General features: G+C 46.9%; 1 protein-coding gene across 1 annotated transcript in view; it reads right to left on the reverse strand.

Annotated features, from left to right (window-relative positions):
- Positions 1-15,530, reverse strand: part of LOC136572568 (ADP-ribosyl cyclase/cyclic ADP-ribose hydrolase 2-like) — a 31,247-nt gene extending 15,717 nt beyond the window's left edge. Inside the window, exons 1-5 of the mRNA XM_066573259.1 lie at positions 15,464-15,530; positions 9,911-10,111; positions 7,211-7,340; positions 3,891-4,026; positions 394-476 (exon numbers count right to left, since the gene is read on the reverse strand). Coding sequence (XP_066429356.1) covers positions 394-476; positions 3,891-4,026; positions 7,211-7,340; positions 9,911-10,077 — 516 coding nt within the window. The 5' untranslated portion in view covers positions 10,078-10,111; positions 15,464-15,530. The remainder of the gene's footprint in view (positions 1-393; positions 477-3,890; positions 4,027-7,210; positions 7,341-9,910; positions 10,112-15,463) is intronic.
- Positions 15,531-21,243: the final 5,713 nt, after the last annotated feature.

A 21,243-nucleotide genomic window follows, 5' to 3' on the forward strand; every position in this document is an offset into this window, starting at 1 on the left:
GGTCCTGCGGCACTTTTTATGTGGTTACTTGGCTGTTTTGGGATGTTTGCATTTTATTGAGCTCTTTTTAATTTTTAATGCATTTCTCTTAAAGAGCCGAGCTCCTTCCTTGCATGTGAGCCCAGTGTTGGGTGTGTGGACAGCATGCTGTGAACTCAATGCCTTATCCTTCTGGGAATTATGCTGCGCAGCCTACTATTGTATATTGCACTGTCCAATCAGAGTTGACGGCGTCAGGCGGTGTAAGGGACACCCGATTGGCAAAGGGAATGGTAACATCCAATTGTCAATTTACTCATATACAGTATTTCCAAGAGGAATAACAGAGGCTTGGTGTATCTTAGAAGGTTGTTACCTCTGAGGCATCAATAATTATCAACGGGGGCAACTTACCGTAACAGAAGCCAACCTCCAGAAAGACTCTTGAGCATTATGTTCACACTCTGACATAATAGGACAAGAATTGTAGTTGAATCCTAAAGCCAGAGACATTATACATATTATACACCTGCGGTACGATGAGAGACCCTATTATTCTGATACCATGGCTTGTCTTCTGAGCAATAAGTAAAAGTCTTTGAGTTGTCTTCTACTTAGCTGCTTCTTAGGCATGGTCACATGATGTTTGAGCCCTATGTTCATCCATAGGGCTCTACTGAACCCATACTAACAGAGCCTCTGTTGGTCTAGAATAGATCAGTAACCTTTTTCTTCAAGCATGTATAAAATTGTAGCCAACTGCCATTTTCTATACAGAGGCCTGTTCCAAAATATCTATGCATGTATACGTTTGTTTAAGCACGAGGGTCTATGGGTGATGTATATCACTCTATCCCTGTACAGTGGCATACATCAGAGTCTTCCGTCAAAGGTATACATTGAGAAATCCTCCAGCAGAAGGCTAAATCCTTAAAGTACAACTGTACTTTCAAAAACTTTTTGACCTGTGATAGTCTTGCCAAGTGGTTTTGACAAGTGGCATCCATATCTAGTAGCTTGTCTTTGGCTACTGAGCAGAGACAGCACTCGAATGAATGCTTTTGCTACTTTGTTCTAGCAATCGAGGGGGGCTCAGCACTTGGACCCCAATAAAAACTTTTGACATGTGTTTATGACATGTTAAAAAATTCTGGAACATACCGTTACATTTTAAGCTGTCTGAGAACCAACATGACTGCAACTCTTGCCATAAGTGTGACAGTTTAAAGCTAGACTAAATGTTATCGATGCCATTGGACCAAGCCCCCTTTCAACCCATCTACGGGGTTGTTTGCTCGGAAGAATCAGCTTGCAATAAATATTCTTCGGTGGGATTCTCTGGCTCCATACCCTTAAAGGGGTTTTCTGGGTCTAAGAGACTGATGACTTACCCTCAGCATAGGTCATCAATATCAGACTGGGCAACGGCCACCCAGAACCCCCTAATGATCAGTTGATTGAAGAGGCCTTGCAGTCAGTGAATGCTGCAGCCTTTTCCTAGGCTTGTGACGTCACATTCATCGGTGACATAGCCTGAAAGCAGCTCCGTCCCATTCAGGTGAATGAGATTAAACTGTTACACGAGGCTCCAGTACTATAAAATGTGCCACGGCTATGCCTGGTAAAAAGTGAGCAGCCAGCCACTTCACACAGCTGACCGTTGGGGTTCCTTCCAATCTGATATTGATTACCTATCGGCCTTTCCTAAGGATAGGTCATCAATATCTTCGAAAATCCCTTTAAATTTTGCTGATTCTTCTTATCAGACAAATCACCCTTTTCTATGTGACCGTTGCTAGGTCAATGCAATGTACTGTCCTCTTACTATCATTATTGTGTATTGTCTCTTAATAAGGACCAGTGTTGAGTGAACTTTTGAAAAGGTCAGCTCGGTCAGTTCACCGAATTTCGGCAAAGTTCGGTTAAGTCCGAATTAGTTTGAACTGAACAGGAACTTCGCCAATATCCGTAAAAAGTGGTGTATAACATCAGTGGTGATGGTGGTTTTTATATGGCTCAGCAGCTAGCACTGTTGCCTTGCAGTGCTGGAGTCCTGGGTTCAAATCTAATCAAGAACAACATCAGCATGGAGTTTGTATGTCCTCCCTGTATTTATGTGGGTTTCCTCTAGAGATGAGCGAGTATATTCGCTAAGGCACATTACTCGAGCGAGTAGTGCCTTAGCCGAGTATCTCCCCGCTCGTCTCTAAAGATTCGGGGGCGGCGCGGGTGACAGGTGAGTTGCGGCGGGAAGCGGGGGGGAGAGAGGGAGAGAGAGATCTCCCCTCCGTTCCTCCCCGCCACTCCCCGCCCCCCGAATCTTTAGAGACGAGCGGGGAAATACTCGGCTAAGGCACTACTCGCTCCAGTAATGTGTCTTAGTGAGTATACTCGCTCATCTCTAGTTTCCTCTAATGGGGACAGAAAACAATAAGTGATGTAAAGTTCTGCACGATATGCATGTGCTGTTTATAATAAAGGTTGATTATTATGAAACACAGAAAGAACGTGCAAACTCTATGCAGATGTTGTCATTGGTCAGATCTGAACCTACATGCGCAAACTGCTGAGCCACAGAAGGACCACCACCATCTTTATCTTTTAGTGGGTGTGGCAGGGACAAACTCCCTGAGGCTTAGCTTCACTCCAAACTGAACTATAAGTTCGACCCAAAGCAGGGTTCAACTAATCCACTTAAAAAGTTGAGTAACTAAGCAAATAGATTGCTTTACATGATTTTTTTCTGATTGAGTTATTCCAATTGCCAGACTTGGAGTCTGGAAGGAATTTTTTAAATCTGAAATCGGGAAAATTGTCTCCTACGTTATTGAGGGTTTTTTTTGCCTTCCTCTGGATAACCATTGTGGGATAATATGTCTTTTTTCAGCCTTTGGCCCCCTGTCCACAGCCGAGACGGAACATCACTAGCGCTATTCCACCAGTTGGGAGGAGAGGGGAGCGCTGACAGGTCTCAGCAATGAGCCTATCTAGCAAAAGGTTCCCCGCGGAGAATCGCAGCAATCGCAGCATGCTGCGATTTAAATCCCGCGAGTGGAGAATTGCTATGATCCTCCACTAGTGGACACCGGCACTGCGCTTTCCATAGCAACGCTATGGAAAGCTTTACAGAGCGTGACCCACGGGCGATTTATGGCCTGCGCATCATCACCCATGGACAGGCAGCCTTACACGCTATGTTACTATGTAATATTATTACACTATAGAGCTATGTTCCTAATTCTGTTAGTTGTCATTGGAGACAGTCAATAACATTTGAATCAAATTAGGACTATACATTTGCTGAACATTCAATGAATAGTTCTATTAGAGAAGTATTTCAGTTTCCGCGAATAAATCTTAGGGGCCATTCACACTAGGATTTCAGCATCCATGAATAATATTTGTATTTTTTAGAGATGAGCGAGTATACTCGCTAAGGCTAACTACTCGAGCGAGTAGTGCCTTAGCCGAGTATCTCCCCGCTCATCTCTAAAGATTCGGCTGCCAGCGCGGGTGACAGGTGAGTTGCGGCGGTGAGCAGGGTGGAGCGGGGGGGAGAGAGGGAGAGAGAGATCTCCCCTCCGTTCCTTCCCGCTCTCCCCGCCCCCCGCCGGCAGCCGAATCTTTAGAGACGAGCGGGAGGATACTTGGCTAAGGCACTACTCGCTCGAGTAGTTAGCCTTAGCGAGTATACTTGCTCATCTCTAGTATTTTCATACAAAAAAGTTTAAAAACATATAGCTTCACGTACCCATAGGCTAGAATGACGTAAGCGTAGTAAAAACATGTAAACGTTTGACTTTTTTATTTTGTGGAATGGATTCGTGTAGCCTCCTATGTTTTCCTCTTCAACAAAAAAAAGCATATGGAAAGGTAATTATATATATATTCTACCTTAGTGGTCATCTAACCTGAATCAGTGCTTGATCCACAGAAGTACAAATCATCCGCCAGCCACCCCATTAAAGTGTCACCTAGAGACATGTAGCGGTTTCCACGGTCTGATAATCTGCGCACTAATTCTTTGTTGTTTTCCCAGAAAAGTGACTGCAGACAAATATGTAATAGAAATATAATTATGTTACTGTATACTATATAACTAAATACTATATTGCTTTGTATTTCTCACTTCCTGGTCTGGAGGACAGCGTGACCGTGTATCATATGGTATTCCATTCATTTCAATGAGCACTGTGCAATACCATATTTTTCCAGCAGTGGCCACTGCAGGAGAAATACATAGCTGCCCACATCTTCCCCTGGCAATCACAGCTGATTACAAGGCCTTTCAGCTTCTCAAGCTGTGTTGCTTGATTACAAGTGGTCCTCATTTAGAAAAAGGGGTTATATCCCCACGGCAGCACTATTTGCTTATTTTCTTTATAACGGTGAAGGCTGCGTTCTCGCATACAGGTATTGGCTTGTTGCCGAGACTCTGCAAAGATGCCAATACCTGCAACCTTTTAGGCTAGATCGCGCTTCCGTTGGTGGCCATGGCTGAGCAGAGTCTCCGCCACAAACCGGTACCTCTATGTGGGAGCGCAGCCTAAAACGATTCCCCGTTTTAACCACTGATGGATGCACCTTGATGTATATCAGGTAGACATGTTGAAATACTTGCAGACATGAGGTAACATGGCTTTATGTTTATCTGGCACCCCATCTGTACCTCATATAGTCATGTACCACTGATACAAACACTGGGACTTCTTATTCTCAATATGTTGCACACGCCTCTTGTAGAGATGAGCGAGCACCAAAATGCTCGGGTGCTCGTTACTCGAGTCGAACTTTCAGTGATGCTCGAGAGTTCGTTTCGAGTAACGAACCCCATTGAAGTCAATGGGCGACTCGAGCATTTTTGTATATCGCTGATGCTCGCTAAGGTTTTCATTTGTGAAAATCTGGGAAATTCAAGAAAGTGATGGGAACGACACAGAAACGGATAGGGCAGGCGAGGGGCTACATGTTGGGCTGCATCTCAAGTTCCCAGGTCCCACTATTAAGCCACAATAGTGGCAAGAGTGAGACCCCCCCCCCCCCACTGTCAGCATAAGGTTCGTCCTCCTCTGCCACAGCTGTAACAGCTGTGGCAGAGAAGGACGATGTTAGCCCATTGAATTCAATGGAGCCGGCAATACAGCTGGCTCCATTGAAAGCAATGGGCTGCCGGCGATCGCGGGATGAATTGTCGGGAAGGGCTTAAATATATAAGCCCTTCCCTGCAATTCATCCAGAAATGTGTAAAAATAAAAAATATATATATACTCACCTGGTCCCGGCAGACGGAGTTCAGCGCAGCCAGCGGCAGTCCTCCTCAACTGCTCTGAACAGCTGTGAGTAGTATTCAGCAGCCGGGGATTTAAAATCCCCGCCTGCTGAATGAGCTGCCTCTAATTGGTCACAGCCTGACCAATCAGGGGCAGATTCCACTCACACACCCATTCATGAATTTATGAATGGGTGTGTGACTGCTGCCTCTCATCTGATTGGTCTCGCTGAGCCAATCAGAGGCAGCAGTCACACACCCATTCATAAATTCATGAATGGGTGTGTGAGTGGAATCTGCCTCTGATTGGTCAGGCTGTGACCAATTAGAGGCAGCTCATTCAGCAGGCGGGGATTTTAAATCCCCGGCTGCTGAATACTACTCACAGCTGTTCAGAGCAGTTCAGGAGGACTGCCGCTGGCCGCGCTGAACTCCGTCTGCCGGGACCAGGTGATAATATATATATATTTTTTTTTACACATTTCTGGATGAATTGCAGGGAAGGGCTTATATATTTAACCCCTTCCCGACAATTCATCCCGCAATCGCCGGCAGCCCATTGCTTTTAATGGAGCCGGCTATATTGCCGGCTCCATTGAATTCAATGGGCTAACATCGTTCTGCCGGGACAAGGTCAGTATATTTTTTTTTAATTTTTACACATTTCTGGATGAATTGCAGGGAAGGGCTTATATATTTAAGCCCTTCCCGACAATTCATCCCGCGCTTACCGGCAGGCCATTACTTTCAATGGAGCTGGCTGTATTGCCGGCTCCATTGAATTCAATGGTCAGTGCTCGTTTAATCGAGACGAGTACCGCGTGGTGCTCGTCTCGAGTAACGAGCATCTCGAGCACCCTAATACTCGAACGAGCATCAAGCTCGGACGAGTATGCTCGCTCATCTCTATAAAGGGGTTGTCTCGCGCCGAAACGGGGTTTTTTTTCCATAGGCCCCCCGTTCGGCGCAGGACAACCCCAAAGGTTGTGGTAAAAAAAAAAAGTTTTTATTACTTACCCGAATCCCCGCTCTGCGACGTCTTCCTTCTTCTTCCTTCACCAAGATGGCCGCCGGGATCTTCACCCACGATGCACCGCAGGTCTTCTCCCATGGTGCACCGTGGGCTCTGTGCGGTCCATTCCCGATTCCAGCCTCCTGATTGGCTGGGATCGGCAGACGTGACGGGGCGGAGCTACGTGATGACGCGTAGAAGGGGCGGAGCCAAAACGCCGCTCGTGCCTGGACCTAGGAGAAGGGCAGAAGACCGCACAGCGCAAGCGCGTCTAAAAAAGCAAGAAGACATCGGAATTAGACAGATCCATGGAGACGGGGACGCTAGCAACGGAGCAGGTAAGTGAATAACTTCTGTATGGCTCATATTTAATGCACGATGTATATTACAAAGTGTATTAATATGGCCATACAGAAGTGTATAACCCCACTTGCTGCCGCGAGACAACCCCTTTAAGTGCATCCCTTACAGCTCTTTGCACATTCACAGTACAGGCTCGGTCCTGACTGGGCATACATTTCTGGCATAAATCATGACAGTTTCTGGTGTAAATTATACATAATCTGTCAGTTCAGGCTCCCATGCCCCCTCCTGACAAGCCACGCCCACTTTCCCCGAAACTGGCAACGCAAGTGCAGAAGGCTGAAAAGTTGCAAAATGTGTGTGCAAATGGCCCTTGCATTAAATTTGGGGACTTTTATATACCAGTTTTCTGGTGTTAAACCTTCCTAAAAATCCCATTGTATACAGAGGTGGGTCCGAAGCATGGACCGAGCGCCGGCTTCCCAGGCAGACAAAGAAGGAACAGGGAGGCAGGCAAGTATATAAAAATGGCTACCCCTAATATCAGAGGCCACTTTCTATGAGTTCATAAATATAGTTTATGGCACTCAGAGGACCTGGTAGGTTCCCTTTAACATGTTACATAGATAATACATTTGATACAGAACCTGGTTTATGGGGATGTCATGGAGTGTCAGGTTGATGTAGCGCTCAAAATCAGATGGGAATATGGAACATGGGTCCTTGCTGAAAAAAGCACTTTTAAAAGCTTCCCATATAGCCGAACAGTTCTTCTTCCTGCAGTAACGATAAATGTGCGTTATTTGTACTCTATACATACAGTACCCATACTGGAAGTGTCAGCACCTTTGAGCCCCATAAACGTATATTATGGGGCTCAAAGGTGAGGGAACAGTAAAGGCTCATTTACACACAATGATTATTGCTCAAAATTCGGTCAAACGAACGCAGATGAGCAATAATTGTTGCGTGTAAATGCTGCCATCCTTCACTCTTCAGCTGAACAATGATTTTAAGGTGAGCTTAAAAACCATTGTTCAGCCGGAGAGAAGATAATAAAACCGCACGCTGTGTCCTGCACAGGAGTCAGAGATAACATTATATTCAGCCAACAGCCTGTGCAAAAACAATGGAGCTGTGTGCAGAGCTCAGACCACATGCTGTGCTCTGCAAATAGCTCCCGGAGACCCTTTTACACGCAAATGAAGCTAATAAAGCGTTAATGAACAATAGCGTCCATTAACAATTTATGCAAAATGATCGCTAAAACTGTCAATCTTTCAATCGTTTGAAAGATTGTCTTCGCGTGTAAATGGGCCATAAGTCTGGGATCTGTGTCTCATACTTATCATGTCCCCCATTCTAGCAGTGTAGCCCCGAGAAATCAGTGTGTGCACAAAGCATGACTCTTTTCAGATGCCTATGTGTGTTCGCCTCCTTCATTAATCTCTATGGGAGAGCAGACACAGAGCCTTCTTAAAAGAGCCGCACTGTGTGCACACAATGATTTCTCGGGGGTGCAGAATGGGGGAGAGTATGAGTCACAGCTCCCTGAGCACCCGTTCCCTCAGCATTAAGCCCCATGATGTAGCTTATGGCGCTCAAAGGTACTGACATGTTCCCTTTAAGTAAAATTTAGCTTTTCTTTAAGTTCATCATACCCCACCTCTGTTTCCACAGAGATAGTCTTAAGAAGACAGATGCCAAGGGCCAACATTTATTGGATCAACCCAAGACTTTACTATTAATCCCTTTACTGGCCAAGACCACCAAGAACCATTAATCCCTTTACTATTTAGGTATCTGAATACCAAATAACAGTTTCATTTGTGCAATGAATGACTATAGTGACTGGGAAGTATACAGCAATGTTAGGGGAGCAATATATAGCAGCATTATTTGGAGGTGTCGGTTAGGCATTATATGGCAGTATTATCAGGGCAATGTGTGAAAGTATTACTACTGATAAGTATAAACATTCAGGTAAAAAGTGCAGATATATCTTACCCTATGCCCAATTATCTATGAAACTGACCATACACTCCTGAAAAGGTACACTGACCTCTATTTCCCTCTCCTGTTGAAGTAAGCATGTACACCTGGCAAACAAGCTTGGCCATCTCCAATGTATAACTGGCTTATGGCTACTTAAATAGGAAGAACTGCGGTGAAGAGAAGACTCACATTTATTCTCAACCTGGAGTGCGTCGGTCTTTCCACTCTCTGTGTAAAGAAGTCTACTTGACCATGTGTACCCTTTGCGATTTGGTGTTGCGCTGCTGACCGCTACATACTGGGTGGCATTGCAATTAGCCAACTGGGAATCTAATCCCACTAGAACATACCTAATAGGTTAACCCTGACCAGAGCCAATGTAGTGGTCCAGTACATGATTTCCTGGCCCCCTCCATAATGTCATACATGTCATGTCTTATGTAGATGCGCTGTGCAAAGGAGTCTTGTCATTCTGTTATATGCATTACATAGCTGCAGCAAGTGAGCAGTCAAGTGTTTGCAAAGCCTGGAGACTGTCTGAAAATGTATCAATCTATGTCCTGTCACGTGGTATGAGTGAGGCTATAAATGTGAGTGCTTGAGAGCGGAAAAGGAGTTCTATGTCTTCTGGGTTCCTGATCAAGAGTTCCGGCTGCAGGAGGGTACCTTTAACCCTTATGCAGTGAAGAATGGAAGAGGAGGAGAGGTTCCCTGGATTGACTGTTCAAGCATGAGAGAGGAGTGAGCCCCCAAAGAAAGGGAGAGCATGAGCAAACCGTGAGAGTGTTCTTCCCAAGGCCCAGTGCAGAGGTACTCGTCTTTAAGTCACACACCCGAGCGTCCTGAAGTCTGTTACCGCCGAGTGGAGGTACTCTTTTTCAATTGTTCACGTCCAAGCATCCTGAAGTCTAGGACCGCTAGGTGGAGGTACTCCTAATCAAGTCTGTCTAAATGCCTGCACTTGGAATATTGTCTACTTTGCCTTGTATTGTTGGAGTTATATTGAAGTAAAGTTTTGCTAGGCCCTGACCGTTCCCAGGGACCTAAGGGACGTTATATCTGTCTGTGGCTCCTTTATTCTCCGCTGGTGTCTGACGGAATGGTGGCGTCACCCGTGACAACTACTATCCCTCTTCTACCGTTTATTGGGCATCCCTCTCCTAGGGGTGTCCGGAAGAGGCCCACCGCTGCTCTGGCCGAGGCTGTGCGCATCCCTCTGGGAAGGAGCGTGGTAGTTGCCGCCGTGACAAGCCAGCATCTTACCCTCCCAGCTCCTCAACATATGTCCTGTGTCCGGGGTCACCTTACGGGACACTGTACCAACACTGATTGTTGTAGACCAAGACACTTACCCCACAGAGGGATTCACTGTTGCAGTGTAGTCATAACACCTGCCAATTACAATATTCTCCAAGTTGGGGGTTGTACCCGGCCCCTTCCATTGATTCGTAGCTTCCCATTGTATGAAGAAAATGATGCCAAAGAGTAGACTTTGCAGGGTCGGATTAAAGAACTCCATTCTGAGTCAGCAGTGGCCTATAAAGCTGATGTACCTGCAAAGTGGAAGAAAACATTATGCACATCCGTGTTTATTGACAGAGTCGGTATGCCAGTCTGTGTACTGATGGGTGTACGAAGATATTGTCCTCTAGAAGGAACAAAAGGACAGAACAAACTGTATCTGAATACATGAAATAAGAGGCATTCTGAGCTATAGTGGAAGTCCCTATCACCTGTATGGCAGCTGTACAAAATTGAGCTGCAATAGCGCAGCATGCATGAACCGAAGGGCTGCATTCACTTGGCCATGTGTGAGGTCCATTTATATGGGCATGGGAACCCAGCCTGAGGCTCCATGCACAGGACGGTATTACAGTTCTGTGCAAGAAGGCTTTTATCATTTCACAGGACATGATCCAATTTTATCAGGATCCAGGTATACCACTGTGGGTTGCTGGAACCAGGGCTGTTGACAGAGGCTATTGTAGCCGAAACGCGTTCAGCGCGGACCTGTGGGCTGTATGCCTTTTATATAATAAAGAATTACATTTTTTTTAACAGTAGCAGCTCCTCTCCACTTCTATTTTTTTTTCATGTGGAGAGCTTTATCCATGAAATCTATTGGAAGCACTGGCGATCATTTCATGTACAAGTACATAGATGCAAGGCCATGCAGTTTTTAGGCAGAAACTAGAGATGAGCGAGCACCAAAATACTCAAGTGCTCGTTACTCGAGTCGAACTTTCAGTGATGCTCGAGAGTTCGTTTCGAGTAACGAACCCCATTGAAATCAATGGACGACTCGAGCATTTTTGTATATGACTGGTGCTCCGCTAAGGTTTTCATTTGTGAAAATCTTAGCAAATCACCAAAGTCATGTAAAAAACACAGAAATGGATAGGGCAGGCGAGGAGCAACATGCAGGGCTGCATTTCGGGCTCCGAGGTCTCACTATTAAGCCACAATAGTGGCAAGAGTGAGACCCCCCCCCCCCACTGTCAGCATAATGATCGTTCTCCTCTGCCACAGCTGTAACAGCTGTGGCAGAGAAGAACAATGTTAGCCCATTGAATTCAATGGAGCCGGCAATACAGCCGGCTCCATTGAAAGCAATGGACTGCCGGCGAGCGCGGGATGAATTTTCGGGAAGGGCTTAAAAATATAAGCCCTTACCTGAAAAAGAAAGATTTTAGTGTAAAAAAGAATAAAAATGCAGGCATTCTCTTCAATGGAGCCGCTGCTGCTGCCGGCGACTCCATTGAAGACAATGGTCCGCTGGCACACCTGAATTCTTTTTCAGGGAAGGGCTTTACATATAAGCCATTCCCTGGAAATGAATTAAAAGTGATTTAAAAAACCAAAAAAAAAATAGATACTCAGCCTCGTCTTCTCCTGCTGTCCCCTGCACTGTGGTGCTGAACTGCTGTCATTCAGCTGAGAGCTGCGCTGAGCCAATCAGAGGCAGCATGAGTGAGATCTGCCTCTGATTGGTCAGGCTGATTGGTCAGGCTGTGACCAATCAGAGGCAGCTCATTCAGCAGGCGGGGATTTTAAATCCCCGGCTGCTGAATACTACAGAGAGCAGTTCGGGAGGACTGCCAGCTGGCCACAGCTGAACTCCGTCTGCCAGGACAAGGTGAGTATATATATTTTTTTTATTTTTACACATTTCTGGATGAATTGCAGGGAAGGGCTTATATATTTAAGCCCTTCCCGAAAATTCATTGTGCGATCGCCGGCAGCCGATTGCTTTCAATGGAGCCGGCTGTATTGCCGGCTCCATTGAATTCAATGGGCTAACATCGTTCTGCCGGGACAAGGTGAGTATATATTTTTTTTTACTTTTTACACATTTTAGGATGATTTTCTGGTAAGGGCTTATATTTTTAAGCCCTTCCCGAAAATTCATCCCGCGCTAGCCGGCAGCCCATTGCTTTCAATGGAGCCGGCTGTATTGCCGGCTCCATTGAATTCAATGGTCACTGCTCGTTTAATCGAGACGAGCACCGCGTGGTGCCCGTCTCGAGTAACGAGCATCTCGAGCACCCTAATACTCGAAGGAGCATCAAGCTCAGACGAGTATGCTCGCTCATCTCTAGCAGAAACGCATTGTGCTCATCCAGAATCACAATCACTGCAGTCCTGGTGATTGTTGTGACAAATGGTGCCACAAGAAATCACGTGAACTACTGGTAACATGGCGCTCAGAACATGGGCACCAATGCCAGGAGAACGGTCAGTGATGATGCAGCCATCATTTGATTTCCTGTGATGTAGAATCACTGGTACTGCAGCGCTGAATCCTGGCGGCTGCATGGAGCTAAGTATGTCACTTTTATTGTTTTCACATAGGGTGTCCTATTGAAAAAGGATTATCCAGTAGAGATGAGCGAACGTACTCGTTTCGAGTAATTACTCGATCGAGCATCGCTATTTTCGAGTACCTGGCCACTCGGGTGCAAAGATTCGGGGGGCGCCGGGGAGCGGGGGGTAGCAGTGGGGAACAGGGGGGGCTCTCTCTCTCTAACACTCCCCCCCACTCCACTCTGCAACCCCCCACTCACCCACGGCGCCCCCCGAATCTTTTCACCCGAGTAGAGAAGTACTCGAAAATCGCGGTGCTCAAGTGAAAAACGGGCGTGGCCGAGTACGTTCGCTCATCTCTATTATCCAGTAACTGCATAACCTCTTTAAAGAGTAACAACTTTTTAGAAACTTTTGATATGTCAGAGTAACATGTCAAAAGTTTTAATCAGTGGGGATCCTTCTGCTGAGATCCCCGCTGATTGAAAACAAGAGGAATTCTTACCTAGACGATGTGCCCCTTTGGCTGTCTTTGAGTTGGCTGTTCTTGGCAGCTGAAGATGGATGTATAGAAGATGTCTGTAGACCTCCATGTGTCCGTCTTCAGCAGCCAAAAGGAGCCGACAAACAATGAAGACAGCCAAAGGAGCGCAGTGCTCGGATGAGTGCCGCAGTGATCAATAGAGGTCTCAGCAGCGGAAACCCAACAGATCAAAACTCTGTAAGGGACCTTCAACACAAGCCCAATAGGTTTGCAATACACACCTAAAAACATGGAAAATTCTGCACCGAAATCTGCATGCAAAAATTGGGTTTACAAAGCAGAAATCCGCAGCCGAAGATTAATCTGCGTGTTTAGGTGCGTAATGTGGAAATATTCTGCTTCTGTAAAAAGCTCCCTAAATTGTATGCTATAGTAAAGAGGCAACCCGTACAGTGACCAACACAGGGTCGAGGCATCAGTGTAGCAGTGGGGCAAAATGATAAGCCTGACTGCTGCATTCAGGATGGATCCGGGAGGAGAGTCCAGTGAGTCTAAAGCAGATATCCCCTGTATATGGGGCTGCACAAGCATTTTAGAAGTAAGTACACCCAGAGCTGAAGAATAGTTACTAAATACTGCATTGGGAAGTTTTCAGCGTTGTTATATTATTGCTATTTATAAACAGTGACATCTAGAGACTGATAGTAGGTACTGCATACAATTATGTTAATATAAAAACCCCAATGCTATACATATATCTCATGGGCGAAAGGCTCCCTGTTATCTCTGGTTCTCTGCCGTTAACCCATTACAAGCCATAATCAGTGTTAGTTAAGCCAGTTAAAGGCGTTATCCAGGTAATGCCTACCAGAATACACCGGGGTCAGAGCGCTAGCACTGCTCCAACCCCAGTGTAGTGCCTGGTGCTCGTAAATTGCAAGCGCAGCTCTCATTGAAATCAATGGGACCCTTGCCTGCAACTACAAGCACAGCTCCCACTGGATCCGTTTGTTTGATGGATCCATGATTGAAGGAGTAACGGGCGCAGTGAGGGGTCTGAGTGTACCATAGTCAGACTGCCTACTGGGCAATATTATGGGGCAAAACAAGTGAAAGACAGCACTCTTGGGACGCAGGAAACCGACAGACAGCACTCTTGAGAAAAGAGCCTGAAATATCACTAGATAGACAATGAAACTTGACAGCGTGCTGTGAGACTCTAGCAGGCAGCACAGTCCAGGTATGATCTCTGAGAGTGACATTGCCAAGCGTGACTCGCATCACACAGCACACTGACAACTCCATCCGTGTCCTGTGCGATGTGTGGGAGACCTCAGATATGCATGTCCTATTCTTGTGCGAGACTTGCACAAAAATAAAGCATGCTGCAACTTTTCCGTGAAAAATAGCCATGTAAATACGCCCATGGCAAATGATGGGTTGTACTTTCTTGCACGAATGTCTCTGCGCTGTGCGATGCAAGTTGCACCTGAGAATGTCGAGCGCGACTCTCTATCTCGCCCGTGTGAATACACCCTTAAACAAACAGGGTTCCAAAGAGGAAGGAAACCTGTGTTCCATTTACTTGCTTGTTCTTCCATGTGAGGAATTTATGGCACGTTGTGTGCACTCCAGGAACCCAAATGCCTCCTTCCTACACCAACTCTTGAGCCACTTATTTACCTCCCCAATCTCCTACGTCCTTTCTGGAGGGAAATGAGGTACAGGTAGTATTTCAGGAAATACTAATTTGGAGGTCCTTACCCTAAACCTACATCCTAGTTCCCTGAAACCGTTTAAGGACATTCCACCCGCTTCTATCTTTGTCATTGGTGCCAATGTGCACCATGACCACTGGATTCTCGTCAGCCCCTCCCAGTAGTTTGTCAACCCAATCCATGATGTGCCGAACTCGAGCACCAGGAAGACAACACACCATTTGACAATCCTGGTCTTTGTGGCAGACTGCCCTATCTGTGCCCCTTATAATTGAGTCTCCCACTACCAGAACTTGTATAGCCTGTCCTGCACTCCTATTCCTCTTCTTACTGGAGCAGATATCCCTCGGCGGTCAGAGGCCATATGATGTTGCAGCAGAGCTAGCCCTGTAATAGCATTCCCTCTCATCCACCAACTTTACAAACTTGTTTGGGTATGCCAGTTCAGGACTAGCCTCCCTGGTTCTCTTTCCTCTGCCCCTCCCGAACTATCATGTACCCCCACATCTACCCCAGGCAGTGCCTCCTCAGTGGTCAGCAAGCATCTTTCCAGGTTGCCAATGGATCTCAGTGTTGCAAGCTACTCATTTAGATCCAGTATCTGGGCTTCCAAATGCTTAACCCACTCACATTTCATACAGCAGTATGCCCCCTCGAATGGCTGTTCAAGGACCGCACACATAGCACAAGATGTACACTAGATGGCATTGCCAATCATGGACCACATTCTAAATGAGGATCGTACAGATAGATTAGATATAAAGTAATATATGCAACGTTTCAAATAAATAAGCAGTAATGAAATAAAAATTACTCTTCCAAAGTCGCTGAATCTAAAGTAACTATTTTCAAGTCACACACTTAAGACACAGTACACATAATACAGTGCGCATACTCACAGATGTTTGATTCATATAGCCCTTATCTGTAATACTTCTGCTTTTCCACTGTTTGGAAAGAACACAGGAAGTTCCACATATGCATTTCATCACACCTTGATTTGGAAAACCCGCCCTTAATTATTTACCTCTGCAAAGCAACAAAGACAGTAACCTACAAGCAGACTCTATGTGTTATTAAAATGCAACCGTGTTTAACAATATAACCCTCCAATGTACCCCTTCAACACAATGTAGAGGCGATCACAGCTCATTCTCTTGAATATATTCTTATGGTGTGTAGCTTATTTAGGTAAATATAGAAGGTAATGGTAATTAAACTGTCCCCCAGCAGGAAAAATGGTATAGCCATAGCTAATGCTGTGCTCTTTCCCTTCCCATAGTCAGATCAAAGTGCTGGGAGGGTGGCAACACATGACATACCAACAGTGGCAGTCGTGTGCCTAAGTGCTATAGGTTGGGGAAAGGCTTGGCGACCTACCCTTTAAAACCTTCACCGTCAAACTGTATGAATCCAATGAGAAGAATCCTGAATGCCCAATGCATGGGCCTTCAATTAGCCTATAAGAAGGGTCACACCAGGGAAATTTTTGCCACTGTAAACAGGTAAAGAAGCTTTTCTCCACCAGTCAAACAGCCATCAAGGATCATAACAGGAATGAAATCAGCGACCAGCAGGACATCAAGAAGAGATGGATGGAACATGGGGGCCAAGAGGATCTGGACTCAGACCTGCTAGAAATTGAAATGGAGGGGCGTGGCTTAGCCTGGAGAGAAAGCAGTCGCACATCTAAAGAGCTCCTGCATCTGAAGACGGATACTCGGCTCTGAGCCATTCTCTGAGCCAGTTACGCACTGCTAAACACAAGCATCAGGTGTCCCACAGGCTAGGGATCAAGAAGAGGGGTTTTGAGGCACTCCGGACAACTTTAAAAAACGAGGCCTACCTGCAAGGGTGAAGCCGGGACCTCGAGTTGAAGGCCGGAACGGACCGGAAGTTCGGTGCCCTCACTCCTACCGCGGAGAACCCGCTCGCGCTGCCACCAGATCGGACACCGGAGCTTCACCAGATTAAGGTCGGTGGGAAAGAAGAGTGTGGTGAGCAGAACGGAGGAAAGAGACAGCGGAGCGGCGGCCCGGACCCCCCCCCCCCGCCCCCCCTCCTCTCCCTCGACTCCCGAGGGTAAAAGAGCGGGAAGATTACACTCAGGCAAGCTGCATTAGAGAGCCTGAGCCGGACGCACAAAGTAGATCCCATCACTGGGGAGACAAGTCAGGACACAGCAGACAACCTGTAGCGCTCGGATACACAGCAACCCGTGGTGCAGCAAGAGCGCCCTCTCCTCCCCCCCCCCCCCCCTTCTGTTGAACCTCGAGCATATACCAGCTTCACAGCAGGGGATCCTGCCTGCCTGCTCTCCCTTAGCCACTGATACTGGGACTAAATAGTTAACTACTCAGTGGGAGGCTTGAGCCGGGGGAGACAGATCCTGGAGAGAGATAGTGAAAGACGGACTGCATCACTGCAATTTGCAGTTATTTAAAGAACTGGTGCTCCCTGGAGAAACCAAGACACCCAGCCAGTAAACCCGGGGGATCTGTACACTACTTAAGTGAGACATCCCCCCCCCCCCCCCTGCGACCCTCCACTCTCCCACCACTAATAGAGAGAGGAGAAGGAGCACAGAAACTGACCGGAGGTCAACAAGCGCAGGCATAGCCTGAATTTTTACAGGTACTCCGAAAGGGGTTCTGACCAGCTACATTTTTCAAGCGCCTTAGACCAACCCCGCCAACCCGCACTCCCCCCCCCCCCCCCCCCCGCTGCCATATAAAGAAAACCTCCCATCAAATAATCTGCGTCTACATCATCAACACAGGCTCAGCCTGAATTTTTTTTTCCGCTTACCAAGAGCGGCGCTAGAACCTTTACCACTTCAACTGGACTGACCAGGAATGCATACACTGCCCTTCCTTGGCACCTAATCTCCCCACTGTCCCGGAAGATGGAAGCGTGCTGTGTTGCCCACCTGCTTCCCGGTAGAGGATAAAGGTAGAAACACCAAATTTATAATCTTGACTACCGGCCATACTGACTTAAATAATTCTTCAGTAGGAGTACACGCACAAAATGGCCCCCTAAACGGGCGGGCTGAGCACAGAGCCCCGTCACACGAATAATCCCGCAACATACATCAGTACGTAATGGGGAAAAACAACAGAGATAGGAGCAGTGACTCAATCGGCACCCCAAGACCATCTAAAAGACAATCCGACATGCAAAAGTTCCTCAGAGAAAAAGTCTCAAGATCCCCACATCCGACGAGCAAAAAGTCACTGAATTTGACTACAGTTAGTCCCCGACTTGCGAACAGGTTCCGTCCCGGAAGCCCGTTCGCAAGTCCGTTTTGTTCGCAAGTCGAACAAATGGTTGTATGGAGGGGATCGCGGGTGGATCCCGCTCCATACAACGTCGGGTGCCGGCTGTTCTTACAGCGGGCACCCGGCGGCAGCAGTTCCGACGAGCCGTGGCGCTTGTCGGAACTGTTAACACTTTAAATACCGCTCTGACAGCGGTATTTAAAGTGTTAACAGTTCTGACGAGCGGCGCGGCTCGTCGGAACTGCTGCCGCCGGGTGCCCACTGTAAGAAACAGCCTGCACCCGACGTTCAGGGGGCCCGTACAGCGTCCCACGATGAGATCGCGGGACGCTGTGTGGTTGCTAGGCAGCCGGGGACCTCCTGAAAGGCCCCAGGGCTGCCTATGCAGAGTGCCTATCAAGCACACGGCTTGATAGGCGCTCTGCATAGACAGCCCTAGGGCCTTTCAGAAGGCCCCCGGCTGCCTAGCAGCCGCGATCTGACCGGACAGGCTTCTATCAGGCTTGATAGAAGCCTGTCCGGTCCCTGCACAGTATGATGTAATGCAATAGCATTACATCATACTGTGCTGTACAGATAGTTCGTATCTAGCGAAATTCGTAAGTCGAATGTTCGCAAGTCGGGGACTATCTGTACACCGGTCCCAGCCGACATAGAGAGAGAGGATACTGCGATCTCGGAGGGGGAGGAAGGCGAGCAACTCTCGAGAAGTTTTATGAGGGATCTACTTACTAACTCCTTAAGGCCAATCAGAGCAGATCTCCTGGAGATCAAAGAGGACATTAAATCCATGGGGAAAAGGGTCGAAACCTTAGAATCCTCCTCAACAAACCTTATCAAGCACTCGACAGAATTGGCCCACTTGGTACAAGAACATCACCACCAGCTGAACCGTACCTTGATTCTTCAGGAAGATATCGAGAACCACAATAGGCGGAACAACATCAGAATTAAAGGACTTCCAGAGTCGTGGGCGGTGGACGCGCTTCCCAGAATAGCCTCAGAACTGTTTGCCTTATTGTTAGGTGAGGAAAGAGCTTCAAGCATTCTGATAGAACGCATTCACAGATCACTGAGACCTCCACCCTCAGGCACAGACCCTCCCAGGGATGTAATCTGTAAGCTCCTGGCCTACCCAGACACACAAGCAGTGCTGAATGCCTCCAGAACCAAAAGAGAGCTGCAATATAACGGAGCCTCTATTCAATTTTACCAAGACCTCGCACCGACGACCTTGGCTAAACGACGTTTAATGAGACCCCTATTAGAAGTCCTCCGAGCGAATAATATTAAATATTCTTGGCTCTTCCCCTTTGGGCTGGGCATCAACATGAAAGGTCGTAGACTAAACATCAGAACACCAGAGGATCTCCAGAACTGTTGGCAATTTTTAGAAATGGAGCCAATTGAAGTTCCATCATGGCTACCCTTACCAGATCTGCCTACACTCCCTTTATTGCCCTCGGTTACGATTGAGCAGCAGACAGGTGGCACCAAGTCGCCCAGGGAGAGGAGAAAGAAAAATAGAGAGAACACCGCGGATGAGGACACTTGAGAAGAAACAGGGCGAATCGTCCAGACGGAGTAAACATAAAGAACTCTCAAATGTCTACTAATCAAAATGAGTATCTTGTTGCACTGATTTATACTAACCTCTCCTTTCTGACTCTAGCTTACGTTTCGCTTCTGTCCTCTGGTTACCCTATTCTTATGTTTGAATTAAATTATGCAAGTGATGGGGCCCGCTTAGTCGGGCCACCCATAGTTCAAAAAGTTCTATATCAACAAAAACCGGACCCGAGATCTCCCATCTAGGTGGGGGACCCCGGTGAACCGGTCCACAGGATCCTCCCGTTGCCCGGTGGGTGACGGAGAGATATTGCCGGTGATTGGCTGGCGATCAAGTTGAACCCCGTTGGGAAGAGTGATTAACACTATCCTCCTAATACTCGCTTCCTCTGTGACCCTTTCCCCCCCCTCTTTTTCTCAATACCTAGGTCTATCCCCCTCTCCCCGCTAATTCCTAGGTACTCCTGCACGGGAGGCGACGAGTGGCTGGATTCCGGCGGCTCTTGGTGTACTAACGTACAACTGCTCCACTGAACCGAATAGAAAGTCGTTGTCTCATTCTCTCTCTCTTATTTATCCAGATTTACAGGTCCAGCTCCCGACAAGTAATTCCGGGACTAACATGGCCTCGATTCACCTCACGTCATTCAACGCCCGGGGCCTCAATTCACCTCGGAAAAGACACAGTGTTGCACACCTCCTCAAGAAGTGTAAGACCAAAATTTTATTACTTCAAGAAACACATTTCAAAAAGAATAGACAGTTCCCATTGTCAGGGATGGGGTTCCAACAATACTATCACAACACACACCCCACTACAGCGGCCAAGGGGGTCACCATAGCGATCCACAAGTCAATCCCCTTTAAACTTGAAAAGGAATTTCAGGACGGAGAGGGAAGAGTCCTCTTTTTAAGAGGCTCAATTAATAACATAAAATTGACAATCGCTAACCTTTATACTCCGAACTCGGATCAAGTCCCCTGGCTCATCAAACAGTTAGAAATCTTAAAACAATTCGCAATAGGGCATATCCTATTAGGGGGGGACCTGAACGTCGCACTAAATCCCTTAAGTGATTCCTCGACGGGGCGCTCCCAGACCTCACAGACAAAAATAAACCGATTACTACGCTCCATTAGGGAACTGGAGATCCTGGATGCGTGGCGTTCCCTCCACCCCTCCACTAGGGACTTCTCCCATTTCTCCCAGGTACACCATTCATTTCAAAGACTAGACTACTTCCTCATCTCTGCAAATCTACTCACCCACCTAAGTAAAGCGAGTATTGACCCAATCACCGTCTCGGATCATGCCCCATTCACATTGATATCAACCTACCGCAGTTCGTTCCTGGCGAATGGTGTTGGCGGTTAAACGACTCCCTCTTAGACTCCCCAGAGGAGAAAGCTAAAATAAGTGAGCTATTAGAAGAATATTTCGAATTCAACTCTGAAGGAAACATAGAACTACCAATAGTATGGGAGGCACACAAGGCCTTTGTCAGAGGCCTCTTAATAGCTTTGGGTGCAAAGACGAAAAAACAGCATAAAAAAGAAGTAGATAGCTTGTTAACCCAAATAGCGAAACTGGAGCAAGTTACAAAACACTCGCAGTCCAAAAAAAATCTAGACGAACTAACGGCCCTTAGACATCGGCTGAAGTGCCATCTAGCAGACAAGTTTAACAAAAAAACATGTGCACCTAAAACAGACCTTCTATGCTCATGGCAATAGGGGGAGTAAGCTCATGACCCATATCCTAAAAAAGACTAAGAAAAGAAATGCGATCCTCACCATAAAAACGCAATCTGGCTCTCTGGCTTCTGCCA

The sequence above is a fragment of the Eleutherodactylus coqui genome, chromosome 7, assembly GCF_035609145.1.
Source record: "Eleutherodactylus coqui strain aEleCoq1 chromosome 7, aEleCoq1.hap1, whole genome shotgun sequence".
Classification (NCBI taxonomy): Eukaryota; Metazoa; Chordata; class Amphibia; order Anura; family Eleutherodactylidae; genus Eleutherodactylus; species Eleutherodactylus coqui.